Source organism: Canis aureus, chromosome 24 (assembly GCF_053574225.1).
Source record: "Canis aureus isolate CA01 chromosome 24, VMU_Caureus_v.1.0, whole genome shotgun sequence".
Classification (NCBI taxonomy): domain Eukaryota; kingdom Metazoa; phylum Chordata; class Mammalia; order Carnivora; family Canidae; genus Canis; species Canis aureus.
In genome coordinates, this window is record NC_135634.1 from 988,448 (window position 1) to 1,002,344 (window position 13,897).

At 44.1% G+C, this 13,897-nt stretch overlaps 1 protein-coding gene across 1 annotated transcript; it reads left to right on the forward strand.

Annotated features, from left to right (window-relative positions):
* Nucleotides 1–6,204: 6,204 nt before the first annotated feature.
* On the forward strand, nt 6,205–9,411 carry LOC144295632 (tubulin alpha chain-like). The gene is given in 2 exon segments (XM_077867891.1): nt 6,205–7,032; nt 7,035–9,411. Coding segments are annotated over 2 exon segments (780 nt in total). The 5' UTR covers nt 6,205–6,635; the 3' UTR covers nt 7,418–9,411.
* The last annotated feature ends 4,486 nt before the right edge of the window (nt 9,412–13,897 follow it).

Sequence of the window (13,897 nt, forward strand, 5' to 3'; positions counted from 1 at the left end):
TCCACACGCAGGTGGCCGATTGAATTACACCTTACCCTATAGTATCCATTTGAGCTTGTTTCCTTGCCAAGTACCTATTACTTTGGTCAGAATCGGCGCGCAGTTTTGTCGGGCACAAAGCGGGGTTACATTGTTATGAGCCGATTTCCAATTAGGGGGTGCCCAGCGGCTTGACTGGGGTGGGGCAGCACCTTAAGCAATAAGCAGGTCATGTGGGGGTCATAGGGGAGGTGGAAGGTGTAGCACAAAATGGAGTCAGTCCTGCTCTGCTTGTCCAGGTGTAAGGGATTTTTGTTAAATTTCCTGGGTCCCACACTTGCAGCTCACGCCCCTGGGCCACCCTCACCAGGCGGACTCAGTGCACACCTTGTGGTGCTGGATCTCACACCAGCGTGTGGAGGGCACCCTTCTCACCCTAGTGAGTAGAGGCTAGGTGAGCATGGGGCTAGGTCTGAAGGCCAGGCAGCACAGGGGACCGAGGAAGCCCAGCCCATCCACACCCCACTCCCTCCCATGGGCAGCCAGATCCTCAGGAGCTCCCCCCAGGGCGGCCCCGAGGTCTGGCTCCCTGCTGGAGAGGCATCGGAGAGAAGAGAAGCAGCTGGCGCTCGGCGGGACCCACTGCCGGACATGGGAATGTGGCCTGTGGCCGAGCCAGGCCTTCCAGCTCAGCTGACCCTCCAGCAGAAAGTCACTGCACGAGCCAGCCCCGGGTCGGCCAGGAGAGCCCAGCTAGCCGCCCAGCTCCAACACCAGAAATGATGTTGTGCCAACCATTTCGGCGTTTGGGTGATGCACCCAGAGGATCAGACAGCTCACGTGATAGCTCCATGTGACAGACACACACACACCCCAAAACCAACAAAAGTCGGAATCCCCCCAATGTTGTCAAACAGCAGCTGGATGGTTACATACATGACGCTGTGGTCCCCAAAAGGATACATGGAAGACGCTATAAATCACGACTGCAGAGGTGCTGGAGGCACGGAGATGTGCCTGCTGAGTTCCAACAAGGAGCGCAGAGGGGCAGGAAGCATCCTACAGAGGGGAGGCCCCTCCTAGGAAAGGACACCAGGTCCCTGTGAAGGCTACGGATGGTGAAATCTGTCCTCCTCTCTTTCAGGTTCTGGTTTTCCTCCTCTTTTGTTCTTCCTAATTCTAGTTTAGCCTCCACCCTGCATCCAAACCAATGAGCAAAGAGGGTTCTTTATGACATCGGGTCCTAAAAGGAGGCTGAGCTCTGGCTACCGGGTTCGGGAATGATCATTGCCTAGGTTTATGCTGATCCCCCGAACTTGTGCCTTTACGGCTCTTCTCTCCCTGCAGACCGAGGGGAACCACAGGTCTTACAATGAAAGATGCCCACTTACACTCGGGCGGGACTGTCCCTTGTGGAGGACGTCATCTGGGCCAAGTAGTGCAAGCGGGGCGATAAAGAATAGGTCTCAGGTGAGACATAAGCAAGCACTTACCTTTGATGTCATGCTTTATTTGTTCATCCATTTATTATTTGTTAAATATTTTAGTCTTATGTCCTCTCTATACCCAACATGGAGTTCAAACTCACAACCCTGAGATCAAGATCCCTCAACCAGGCCAGCCAGACACCCCAGTGCCATGTTTCATAACTCTTTGCTTCCTTGCCTATCTTTGCATCGAACTGGAACACTGAGTCCTTGACGGGAAGCTTTAGTTACCTCCGAATCCTAGAACGTTCTCACTGTATCCCAATCCTAGATTGACATTTACCATTGAATAGCACTTTAAATAAAGAGTCAGTAAAATAACTACTACAGCAAAGGAAATTATCAACTTTTCACGTGTGTGGGCCCTGCTCCCTGGGCTCCCAGGGAAGCTATGGTTTCTTTAACATTGATCAAGGTCCAAATGACTCCACCACACCTCAAAGCGTGGGCTCAGTTACTGCCCTGACACATGCAACACCCCTGCTTCAATTAACATGTATCAATCAATCAAAGGGAGCCTGACCAGCTCGGTGTGGTTCGTAAGAACATGGGACTCTTGTTCTTGGGGTAGAAAGTTCAAGCCCCATGTTGGCTGTAGAGATTACAGAAAAATAAAATCTTAAAAAAAATCAATCAGTTGATCTTGGGGAGACACAGCCCTGGATCCCACAAGGGCAGGGAGCCAGCTGACGGGTCTACGCACAATATTATAAGCAGCAGAGCACAAAATCTGAACTTTCAGAGTCTGCTAGAGTGGGGGACACACCAGCCTTAAGGTGTTCAGGTGGAGAAGTGGGGGGCAGTCCCTGGAGCGACAGGGTGGGCTCAGGATCCCAGGGGTCCCAAGGATGGTGGCGCCAACTGTTCCCAGGCACAGAAGCGGGAACCCCGATGAGAGCAGCGGGACTCGGGCCAGCTGTCTGCCCTGTGTGGCCATAAGCAGCAAAACCCTGTGCAGTCACCGGGCCGCGTTCCTGGGACAGGCCAGCAAAGGCCAGGAGTGGGAGGACACCCTCCCGAGCAGGAAGAGCACAAGTCTCCACCAGGGCAGCCCCTAAAATTTGGAGTTTTAAAAATCAGTCACTTGTCTGTGTGGAGGCTGAGAAAATTAAGGCCGTTCCACTTTAAGTTCAATGTTAGCACAAGTACTGCCATCCCAGGCCCCTGTGAATAAGAGCTAAATTTTACATTACTTCAGTTACAGGAAAAAAAACAAAAACAAAAACAAAAACAGCTTACAGCTTAAGGTCCCAGAAAGCCCCATATTAGAATGAGAACAGAGCTCAATGCCCATGAAGGCCCCATATCAAAATGTAAACAGAACTTGAGGAATTGCTCCAGCCCTTCTGGAGGTCCCTGAGACCAGCCCTTAAAACTCAGCTAAAACCCACCTCGGGGTCCAAGTCCCTGCTCCGCTGTGTCGGGTGTACATGGACCCAAGCTCGAGCTTGTAAATAAACCCTCGTGTGTTTGCATCGGTGTCGGCTTCTCGGTGGTTTCTCGGATTCGCAATCTTGGGCACAACAGTCTGAGATAAGAAAACAAAACCAAAAGAAGCTCGGACTCAGGCAGAGTGAACGCAGGGTTCTGAGAGCAGCGGCGGAGACCCGGGGGCTTGGGGGCTCTTCTGTGGAGGCCCCTGCAGACTGGGGGGCGGGATGCTCAGCCCCAGAGCCAGAGGACCCAGCGTCCCCACCCGCATCCCGCCCATCAGGGCCAGGTCTGAGGGAGCAGCACAGCGCCGCCCACTGGAGGCCAGAGGCGCTGACGCCCACTCCGCCTCTGACCCCGCAGATGCCTCTCCCAGGCAGATGTGCACCTGACAATCAGCGCCAAGGCCCATCCCCAGACCCCGCACAGACCACTCGCTGCCACCAAGTTGTCGGACCACAGAGGCTGCAGAGCTTCAGCTTTGCCTGGAAAGTAGGGTTTAGCTTCCTTTGTCTAGCTTACTTTGTGCTTTATTTTCATTTATTTTCTTTGATTCTTTTTTATTAATTGCTTTCTTTTAATTTTTATGTATGAACCTTATATATTTCTTATTTTTGTTTACTTTCATGGTACTTTAATTGTGTCTTATTTTGGTATTTAGAATCTTTTAACAAGCAGGCCAAAATAAACACAGAATCTGGTGTTTTTTTGGGAGGGCAGTTGTTATTGTTTTTCTTGGTTTTTCTTTTTCTTCCTTCTGTTTTTTCTGGAAAAAATAATGAGATGGAGAAATTCAACTCCATAAAATAACATGAGGTAGTACTCAAAGCCAGGAAGTTCATCAATACACATATATGATGTCTAACTAGAGTTTAAAACAATGATTATAAAGATAGCAACTGGGCTGTAAAAAGAGCACAGAAGAAAACTAGAGAATCCCTTACTGTAGAAATAAAAGAACTAAAATCTAGTCAGGCCAACGTTAAAAATGCTATAACTGAGATGCAGTCCCAAGTGGAAGCCTTAAAGACAAGAAAGGTTACGGACCACAGAGGCAGACTGAGGGAACTCAGCCACTTATTAAAACAATAACATTCATATCATAGGAGACTCACAAGATGAAGAGAGAAAAGGGGGCAGAAGTTTTATTTGAACAAACTATGTTAACTTCTTCTTCCACAACCCAGCACAGGGCTAGAACTCATGACCCCGAGATCAAGACCAGGTGTGAGGTCAGGAGTCAGATGCTTAACCAACGGAGCCAGCCAGGGGCCCGAGAACCACACTGCTTTATCCTGTGTCTCTGTGACAGTGCTGCGTCCAGCTCTGTCCTGCTTCTCCTCTACTGATTTGCTGTCCAGGGTCATTTGTGGGGGCAGATGAATGTTCCGAGTGCTTTTCCTATTTCTAAAATCGGCCACCATGATTTTGATAGGAATGACATTGGAACTGCGGGTGGACATTTTAACAAGATGAAGGCTCCGACCCACTAGCCCAGGATGTCCTCCCAAAGTCTTGTAATTTTCAGTGTACAAGTCTTGCACTCCCTGGTTCAGTCTAATTATTTTGTTCTTTTGGATGCTCCTGATAAGGGAGTCATGTCCTTAATTTCCTTTCTGAGTGCTCATTGTCGGGACACAGCAAGGCTACTGATCTCTGTTCATTTTGTGTCCCACAACTTTACTGAATTCACTCATTAGTTCTAACAGTTTTTGGTGGAGTCTCTCGGGTTTCCTGTTTCTAATGCCACATCTTCAGCAAATAGGGACAGTTTGACATCCCCCTTACAGGTGTGGAACCTTTTCTGTTTCCTGTTTGTTGACTACGGTAGGACTTCCAGTGCTGAGAGGGGACCTCCTTGGCTTGTTCCTGCTCTTAGGGGAGACGATTTCAAGTTTTCACCCTTGAGGATGATGTCAGCTGCGGGCCTTCCTACACGGCCTTTATTCTGTTGATATATGTTTCCTCAATACCCACTATGCCAAAAAAAAAAAAAATTAAAAACCCGCTATGCTTTTTATGTTGTATTTTGTCAAATGCTTTTTCTGCAACTCTTGAGAGGATTGTATGCCTTTGTCCTTTCTCTTGTTTTTGTTTTTAAGATTTTATTTATTTACCCATGAGAGAGAGAGAGCGAGAGAGCAAGAGAGACAGAGAGAGGCAGAGACACAGTCAGAGACATAGACAGAGGGAGAAGCAGGCTCCATGTAGGGAACCCGACTTGGGACTCAATCCTAAGAATCCAGGATCACGCCCTGGGCCAAAGGCAGGCGCTAAACCGCTGAGCGCCCCCGCCCCCTGCGCTGCCCCATGTCCTTTCTCTTGTTAATGTGATGGATCATGGTGACTGATAGCCAGAGGGGCCGCCGGTGGGAGATGGGCAAAATAGATGAAGAATATTAAGAGCAGGATCCCTGGGTGGCGCAGCGGTTTGGCGCCTGCCTTTGGCCCAGGGCGCGATCCTGGAGACCTGGGATCAAATCCCACGTCGGGCTCCTGGTGCATGGAGCCTGCTTCTCCCTCTGCCTGTGTCTCTGCCTCTCTCTCTCTCTCTCTCATTCTCTCTCTCCCTGAGTGACTATCATAAATAAATGAATATTTAAAAAAAAAGAATATTAAGAGCTATAAGCATCTGGTTCTCAAATAAATAAGTCACAGATATTTAGAAAGTACAGCCTAGGCAATAGAGTCAGTACTATTGTGACAACTTTGTATGGGGACAGATAGTGATGACACTTCTCGTGGGGAGATCTGAGTATGCACAGAATTGTCAAATCACTAAGTCGTAGCCCTGAAACTACTGTAACATTGTGTGTTGACTGTACTTCAATAATATCAAAGAAAAGGGGTTTCTGATGGGACTCACGGTGGGTCCATGAAAGGCATTAAAATGGTCATTACACATATGAAGGCACCTCTGAAGAGGGGATAAAGATGCTCACATGTCTTGATGTGAATTTTCAGAAGATTTACTTGAGAGAGGGTGCAGTGGGGAGGGGTGGAGGGAGAGCAGGAGTCTGGAGCAGACTCCTCACATACCAGTCACCAGGTATGGGTGAGGACCACAAGAGGACCACAGTCACCAGGTACAGGTGAGCCCCATGTGGGACCCAGAGCCACCAGGACCAGATGAGGCTCAGGTGGGGACCAAAAAGACCAGGTCCAGGAAAAAAATAAACCTTTTATCTTTGGCCTTTTTAACCATCTCATACAAACCAACTACTTAGAGTACAGCTAAGCACATACACAAAAAAAGTTACCGGAATGCTCGGAATAAGATTGTTTTTTTGTTGTTTTTGCTTTTTTTTACAAGTTTTTTTTTCTCCTTTGAGATTATAATGAACATGGTCACACCACAAGTAAAGTCAGAAGTAGGACAGAGAATGCTCCGAAGGCTGGTTTGGTCATCCGAGATCATTAAAAATGGCTGACCCCTAACAATTCCATTCTTTGAAACGGTTTTTTCCTAAGTGTACAATTCAGTTTTCTGAGACTCATCCTATATATAACCTTGACTTAGATTTTTAATGTCTAGTTTCCTCTGCTGACAGAACTGGAATCCTCTTCTAGACAGAAGCATTGACCTGATGGTAGGTAATTCTACAAGCCTTAGTAGAACTTGACCAATAAAAAGCTGAGAAGGGGATCCCTGGGTGGCGCAGCGGTTTGGCGCCTGCCTTTGGCCCAGGGCGCGATCCTGGAGACCCGGGATCGAATCCCACGTCGGGCTCCCGGTGCATGGAGCCTGCTTCTCCCTCTGCCTGTGTCTCTGCCTCTCTTTCTCTCTCTGTGACTATCATGAATAAATTAAAAAAAAAAAAAAAAAAAAAAAAAAAGCTGAGAAGGCCACCTCTTCCTCCTCTAGAGAACCACATAGTCTTACTGAAATGGGGAGCCATACACGTCGGTACTGGCATATTCTACCTGTGTGACGTGGTTTATTACCTATGCAGGTCTGTTCAGATCACCCGATGTAATCGCCATCTATCACTCAATATATTCTTAAAAACTCAAAAAAAAAAAAAAAAAAAAAAAAAAAAAGAGATCACCAACGCCTGCTTCGAGCCCGCCAACCAGATGGTGAAGTGCGATCCCCGCCACGGCAAGTACATGGCCTGCTGCCTGCTGTACCGGGGCACGCGGTGCCCAAGGACGTCAACGCCGCCATCGCCGCCATCAAGACCAAGCGCAGTATTCAGTTTGTGGACTGGTGCCCCACGGGCTTCGAGGTGGGGATCAACTACCAGCCACCCACCGTGGTGCCCGGGGGCGACCTGGCCGAGGTGCAGCGCGCCGTGCGCATGCTGAGCAACACGACCGCCATCGCCCAGGCCTGGGCCCGCCTGGACCACAAGTTCGACCTGGTGTACGCCACGAGGGCCTTTGTGCACTGGTACGTGGGCGAGGGCATGGAGGAGGGGGAGTTCTCTGAGGCCCGGGAGGATATGGCTGCCCTGGAGAAGGATTACGAGGAGGTGGGCATCGACTCCTATGAGGAGGAGGATGAGGGAGAAGAATAGAACAGCTGCCTGGAGCCCACGCACTATGTTTATTGCAAAATCCTTTCGAAATAAACAGTCTCCTTGCAAAAAAAAAAAAAAAAAAAAATGCTTTATAATGCTTTTGCCTTAATATCGTCAGTTCTTAAGTGTTACAACCCTTTCGGAATATAGCTTCAGGGTAGTTTATGCTTAATGTATGTTTTTTCTTCATATTGGTGGCTTCTGTATGCTGATAGAAAACAGGTGTGAGAAGTGGTCTTTGAAGTAATTCAGCATAGTTTTGTTTATTGTAAATGAGTTTTCTCCTTTATTCATCGCATATTAAAGTATTGAAGTATTATAACCAATTTGCTAAAATGTGGTGTTAACACATGAGATCTTCCATTAGAAGGGGAAGCATACAAAATCAATGACTTGACGAGATCCAAGCAATGACAGTGATAGTTGTCACCATTTTGATAGTTAACAGTCTGTGTAAATAGTGCAGTCATAGTAAAGTAGGCCTGATTTAAGCTGGAGGTATAAAATAAGTCCTTTTTATTTTTTAGGGTCAACTATATAAGATGAACATTTATTTAGAATACTAATGTATGATTTTGGGTAGATTTCTGATACTTTTTTTGACTTCCTATAACAATCCATTTGCTATGTGGGCAAACAAAAACATTCTGAATTCCAGTTTTTGAAATCCCTTTTATAAATGTGCAGATACTATGGAGTTCTCATCACCAGTATAAGCATGTAAAGAGAACACCAGTTAAAACCCAGTAATTATAGAAGCAAAAAGTCGGTATTTCATAATGAGGCAAGTAAGCTTTAATATCCTTGTTAGTGTTTCCCGAAAGAAAAATGAATTCTCATAAAAATATGGCTATAAGAGTGATTAGTCAAGAGGCACCATAGCATATCGTTAAAAGCCAGACAGATCCTGCTGGAGCCTAGGCTCCACCACTGGAAAAAAAAAAAAAAGAAGAAGAATTTTTTTCTTTTAAAAAAGAAGAATCCAAGAAGAGATTCTGAGAGAATCATACAAACCCAGGCCTCCCTACAATTATTTCTTGTCTCTTGTATACCTAGTGGATCTGAGATAAAACCTTTGCAAAGTGTCAGTACTCTGTGTATGCTGCTAAAATGAAGTTAAGTTGGAATGAAGTGTTAAAAAAAAAAAAAGGAAGGTGCAGCAGATGAAACAGAGGCTAAATGAGACTGAACGAAAAAGGAAAAGGCCAAGATTGACAGACACCTAAATATTCATGACTTGAGAATATTCTGCAGCTATAAATTTTGAACCATTGATGCGCAGAGCAAGACCTGAAGCCCACTCCGGAAACTAAAGTGAGGCTTGATAAACCTGTAGATTGCCTCACATTTGTCTGTTTACAAAGTAAACTTTACATCCAGGGAATGAAGAGCATCACCAGCAGAAGACTGCAGAACCCTCTAATTTGATGTATTGTTAAGTTTTTTAATACATGTATGAAATGTAGAAAGATGTAAAAGAAATAAATTAGGAGAGGCTACTTTGTATTGTACTGCCATTCCTACTGTATTTTTATACTTTTTGGCAGCATTAAATATTTTTATCAAATAGAAAAAAATTAAAGTAAGTGCATCATTGGATTGATTGTATTGTTTCATGGAAATTTTACTTGAGACCCATCCCTTCCCCCAACATACACAAAAGTAGTTGTGTTAAGTAAATGCATATATGTTTACTTTATCTTAAGGCCTGTCTTAAGGATGCACATAGGATCTGAAGGGCTCACTTGAAACCCATACTGCATTCATTATAAGTATTTTATCTTAACATTAGAAAGTACAAGGGCCAACCCAGCTTTCAAATTATGTCTAAACAGAAATGGTACAAAGAGAAATCAAAATATAAAAGATTTATACCCCTGCATGTGTGGAGTCCCATGGCAAGTCATGTGTACCTCATTATTATTCCTTTTGACCTCCAAAGAGAATGAGCATCACCAATAAAGACAAACCTATATATATAAAAAAAAAAATCAGTACTTCTATTTAAGTTCTGACAAATTAAGACACCCCTATCTCAAACTAAGTAACTTCCTAGACATGGGGAGTTAAAATAACATTTATGGAATGGCAGTAGAGCTATTATAAAAAACCCAGATTGTTTTTCTGAATTGCCACTAGCAGTTATAAAGTAATAATAGTAACTATTTGTAAATGGGAGAGAATTCTAAGTTTAAAAGTATTTCATAAAACTTAAATATTTCCTAACTGCTTGTATACTTTAATAGCAAAAGATTGTAAATTTCTAAATTTACAATAAGTATGATAGAATTTCTAAATGGTACACATGTGAGGGGCCTTTTTATGCACTCTTGTGGCCCAGTGGGTGTTCACCGTCCATAGTGGCATGCTGACCATAGTGGCATGCTGACCAGAACATCAGCCAGTGAACTGCAGAGAAAGGATTCCTTTTTCTAAATAGTTATTTACAAAAACAATATTTATTAATAAACTGAATTATAAGTAATATTTCACATAAAAAATAAATTTAAAAAATAGGCGAATTTTGCTCTCTAAACCCAGTTTGGCTGCCTTGTGAAATGATTCTCTGCAGTAAACGGACTTTTCATGTATTTAGTCATTCAAACTCCCGTTCACGCCTGCATGATTACAGAAAACATGGGGTATGTAGGCTAGTAACACATAAGAAAATTGCAGTAAGATGGTAATGAGACCCCGTATTCATCTTAACATGTTTCCAATGGAAAATATTTTGTTTTGAGTGTTTATTTGTTCGGTTTATTATTTTTCACTTGATTAAATGTTTTTTGTTGTTGTTGTATTAAACCATGTATGTTGCAGCTTAACAATAAAGAAACATCTATGAATCCTTTTGTGAGCAGTTAGGCTCCCAAATCTAAGCAAGTAAATATACATATTTTGCCTTTCAAAAAAAAAAAAATCGCACTGCGGTGCACTGAAAGCACAGGACTAGGGAGCATTTGCTCCAAAATGAAGATTTTTTAAATTTTTTTTTAATTATTTTTTCAGGCAAGAGCACAACTTTATTTTCACCTATAATAAATCACAATTGACAACAACAAAGGAGACTGTGCAGTTCAACTTTTTATTTTAATAAAATCAGAATATGCACAGCACATGCAGTGCTAGCATCTAAACTAATACAATAAGCAATTACTAAAGCTACAGTGACTTGAAGTTCAATCTTTACATTCAGCAAGTTTAAATCCATTCTTATGTGATTTTTTGAAATGCTTATTTAACTGAAAATATTGCTTACTGATAAAACTTGCTTAAATGCTGCCGCTGAATGTACAAGTCACTGAATATGCCAATACAACAAAGATAACCACATGTTTGAGGATTGCAATGCGCCAGACATTCACTGAAAAAAAAAATACACACAACTAAACAAAACTCACGCAACAAACATCTGAGAATCTGGACACTTCTTATTAGAGTTTTTGAAGTGTATCATTAATATCTTAAGACAAGTGTATCAAAACCTTGGCATGATTTAATTTCAAGTCGCCAATTTTGTTTTTACTAACATCAGAAAGTTATGGCTACACTGCCAATGCCGGGTCTGCTTAATTTGACTTAAGAGTTTAATATGACTTAACATTAAAAGTTCACACTACCCCGAAATACATAATTTCACGCCAACGGTGAAAGAAAAAGCCATAAAGGAGCTAGAAGAATGGTATGCGAGGCAGGACGAGCAGCTACAGAAAACAAAAGCAAACAACAGGGCAGCAGAAGAAGCCTTTGTAAACGACATAGTTGAGTCGTCCCCAGGCACTGAGTGGGAACGGGTGGCCCGGCTGTGTGACTTTAACCCCAAATCCAGCAAGCAGGCCAAAAATGTCTCCCGCATGCGCTCTGTCCTCATCTCCCTCAAGCAGGCCCCCTTGGTGCACTGAAGAGCCACCCTGTGGAAACACTACATCTGCAATATCTTAATCCTACTCAGTGAAGCTCTTCACAGTAATTGATTTTTTTTTTTTAATTTTTATTTATTTATGATAGTCACAGAGAGAGAGAGAGGCAGAGACACAGGCAGAGGGAGAAGCAGGCTCCATGCACCGGGAGCCTGATGTGGGACTCGATCCGGGGTCTCCAGGATCGCGCCCTGGGCCAAAGGCAGGCGCCAAACCGCTGCGCCACCCAGGGATCCCGTCTTCACAGTAATTGGATTAATTATGTTGAGTTCTTTTGGACCAAACCTTTTGTCTTCAGAGTTGATCATTGTTGTGATTGCATGTTTCCTTCAGCTGTGTTCTCCCTGGCAGGCAGAGAGGAGGGGGAGGAAAAGAGGGGGGAAGCCTCCCAAAGGTAGCCTCAACCTCTACTTTTGTGCATTATTCTCAGAATAAATTTGTTTCAAACAAAAAGAAAGAAAGAAAGAAAGAAAGAAAGAAAGAAAGAAAGAAAGAACGAAAGAAAGAAAGAAAGAAAAAAAGAAAGAAAAAAAGAAAAAGAATTTTTTTCAAGGATTATAAATCTATAGTTTTATTAAGACAAAACTGACAAATGTGGTATGAAGTTTATATTTAAACAAAGTTTTCACAGAAACCTAACACATGCCTAAAAAGATTTTACAATGGAGTTCTAGAATGCAAGTCTAGATGATGTCAAGAACTGATGGATCTCATGATTCAAGACAGCATTTTGGGTATTAGTTCTTAGGATTAAAAAATTTTTTTGTTTTGTTTTGTGTTGTAAAGTGAACCACTGCCCCAGTATGAAAGTTTAATCTTCTCCTGAGACCAGGGCTTTTGAAGTCATTCAACTTTTGAAGTGATTCAATGAACTTGTGCTGTCAGTGATTGAATCCTGCCACCAATGAACAACATCTTTGATCGCTGGTCTTTTTGTTGGATTTTTGGCTGGCAATGGAGCTTACCGTGTCTCCAATGACAAGCGAGATGTCAAACTGTCACTGTTTACAGCTTTCTTCCTGGCCACCATAATGGGTGTGAGGTATAAGAGATCTAAGAAAATCATGCCAGCTGGGCTGGTTGCAGGTTTAAGCCTCATGATGATTCATTCTGAGACTTGTCTTACTGCTGCTTTGAAAATCCGAAGGAACTGAAGACTAAATTCATATGATTCTACTGTAATGGGCAGAGCATACAGTTTGTATTTAAAAGATAATCTTCAACTTGGAATGTGAAGTGTCTTATTTTACATTAGAAACAACAGAAACAAAAGAAGAAAAAGAAAGAAAGAAAGAAGAAAGAAAGAAAGAAAGAAAGAAAGAAAGAAAGAAAAGAAAAGAAAGAAAGAAAGAAAGAACAGAAACACTCCAAAATGAATGCTAGTTTGAGGAATTTTTTTTTAAACCAAAAACTCGACCGTTTTCTACTTGTCAGATAATGGTTTCATTAAAGATATTTAATAAATCATTTATACACTCTTTAAAAAAAAAGAAAGTGATTGAACCCTGCCACCACAAAAAACATAGAAGGAATGAGGAGGGGCTGCTGACGCACAGTGAGGAAGAGCTGGAGCACAGCCAGGACACAGACGCGGAGGATGGGGCCTTGCAGTAAGCAGCCTGACAGGAGCGATGGCCACCGGCAGGAGAAGGGCGTGCACTGTACCAGGCCTAAAGCTGGGCACCCACCCCTGGAGACCACCCCCGGCAGGTCCCAGGAGAGCTGGCAGCAGGCACCTCCTCCCCCACACATCCCAGCCAGTGCCACATCCTCTGCAGGTGGAGTTATCAGCCTCCCGTCCCCACACGCCCTCCCTGTTGGCACTGCCCAGGCCAGAGGGCAGAACACAGAGGTTTCCCCACACTCTACCTCCCCTCACAGAACACTCCCAGGCTTGGAGTTTTTCTATAGGTTTGGAGTTTGGAGGGTTCCAGGGAGGGTACCCGGACAATAAAGAGATTGGATCCCCCCCCCCAAAAAAAGTGCAGGCTTTTTTTTTTTTTTAAACTTCTAAACATAAAACTTTATTACACTTCTAGATATGTCCTTTTGTGTGATATACTTAGGACCAAGTAGTTAAGAGAAGTCCTAATTACACCCTCGGGCTGATTTGGTTTCCACCCCCACAACAGTGACGCTTGTTCCCCTTCCCCTTCCCCCCTTGAGGCACTTGGTGTCACAAAGAAAGAGGCAGGTTTAAGGCTCAAGTCTAAAATCCTCCAGCACAAACTTTGAAGGGAAATCTTTCACTCAAGGTCCTCCCCAGGTTAATGTAAAGAAAGAACATAGAAGTTTCCATGGACATCACAGGAGGCTTTCATTTCCCTCAGACCAGGTGGAGGACCCCCAGGGCATTTTCCCTGCCCCCACCCTGGCCTCTCTTCACCCTGGTTACTCCCTGGCCAGGATCCTACAAACCACCCCACCGCCTGACCTTCGCTCCTCACCTTCTGCTGAGCAACCTGGGCAACAAGAAGCAAGAGGTCTCTGATCAGAGATCTCAGAAGCACCCAGGGAGGCCCCAGGCAGCTTTGGAGAATGGGGACCAGACAGCTGC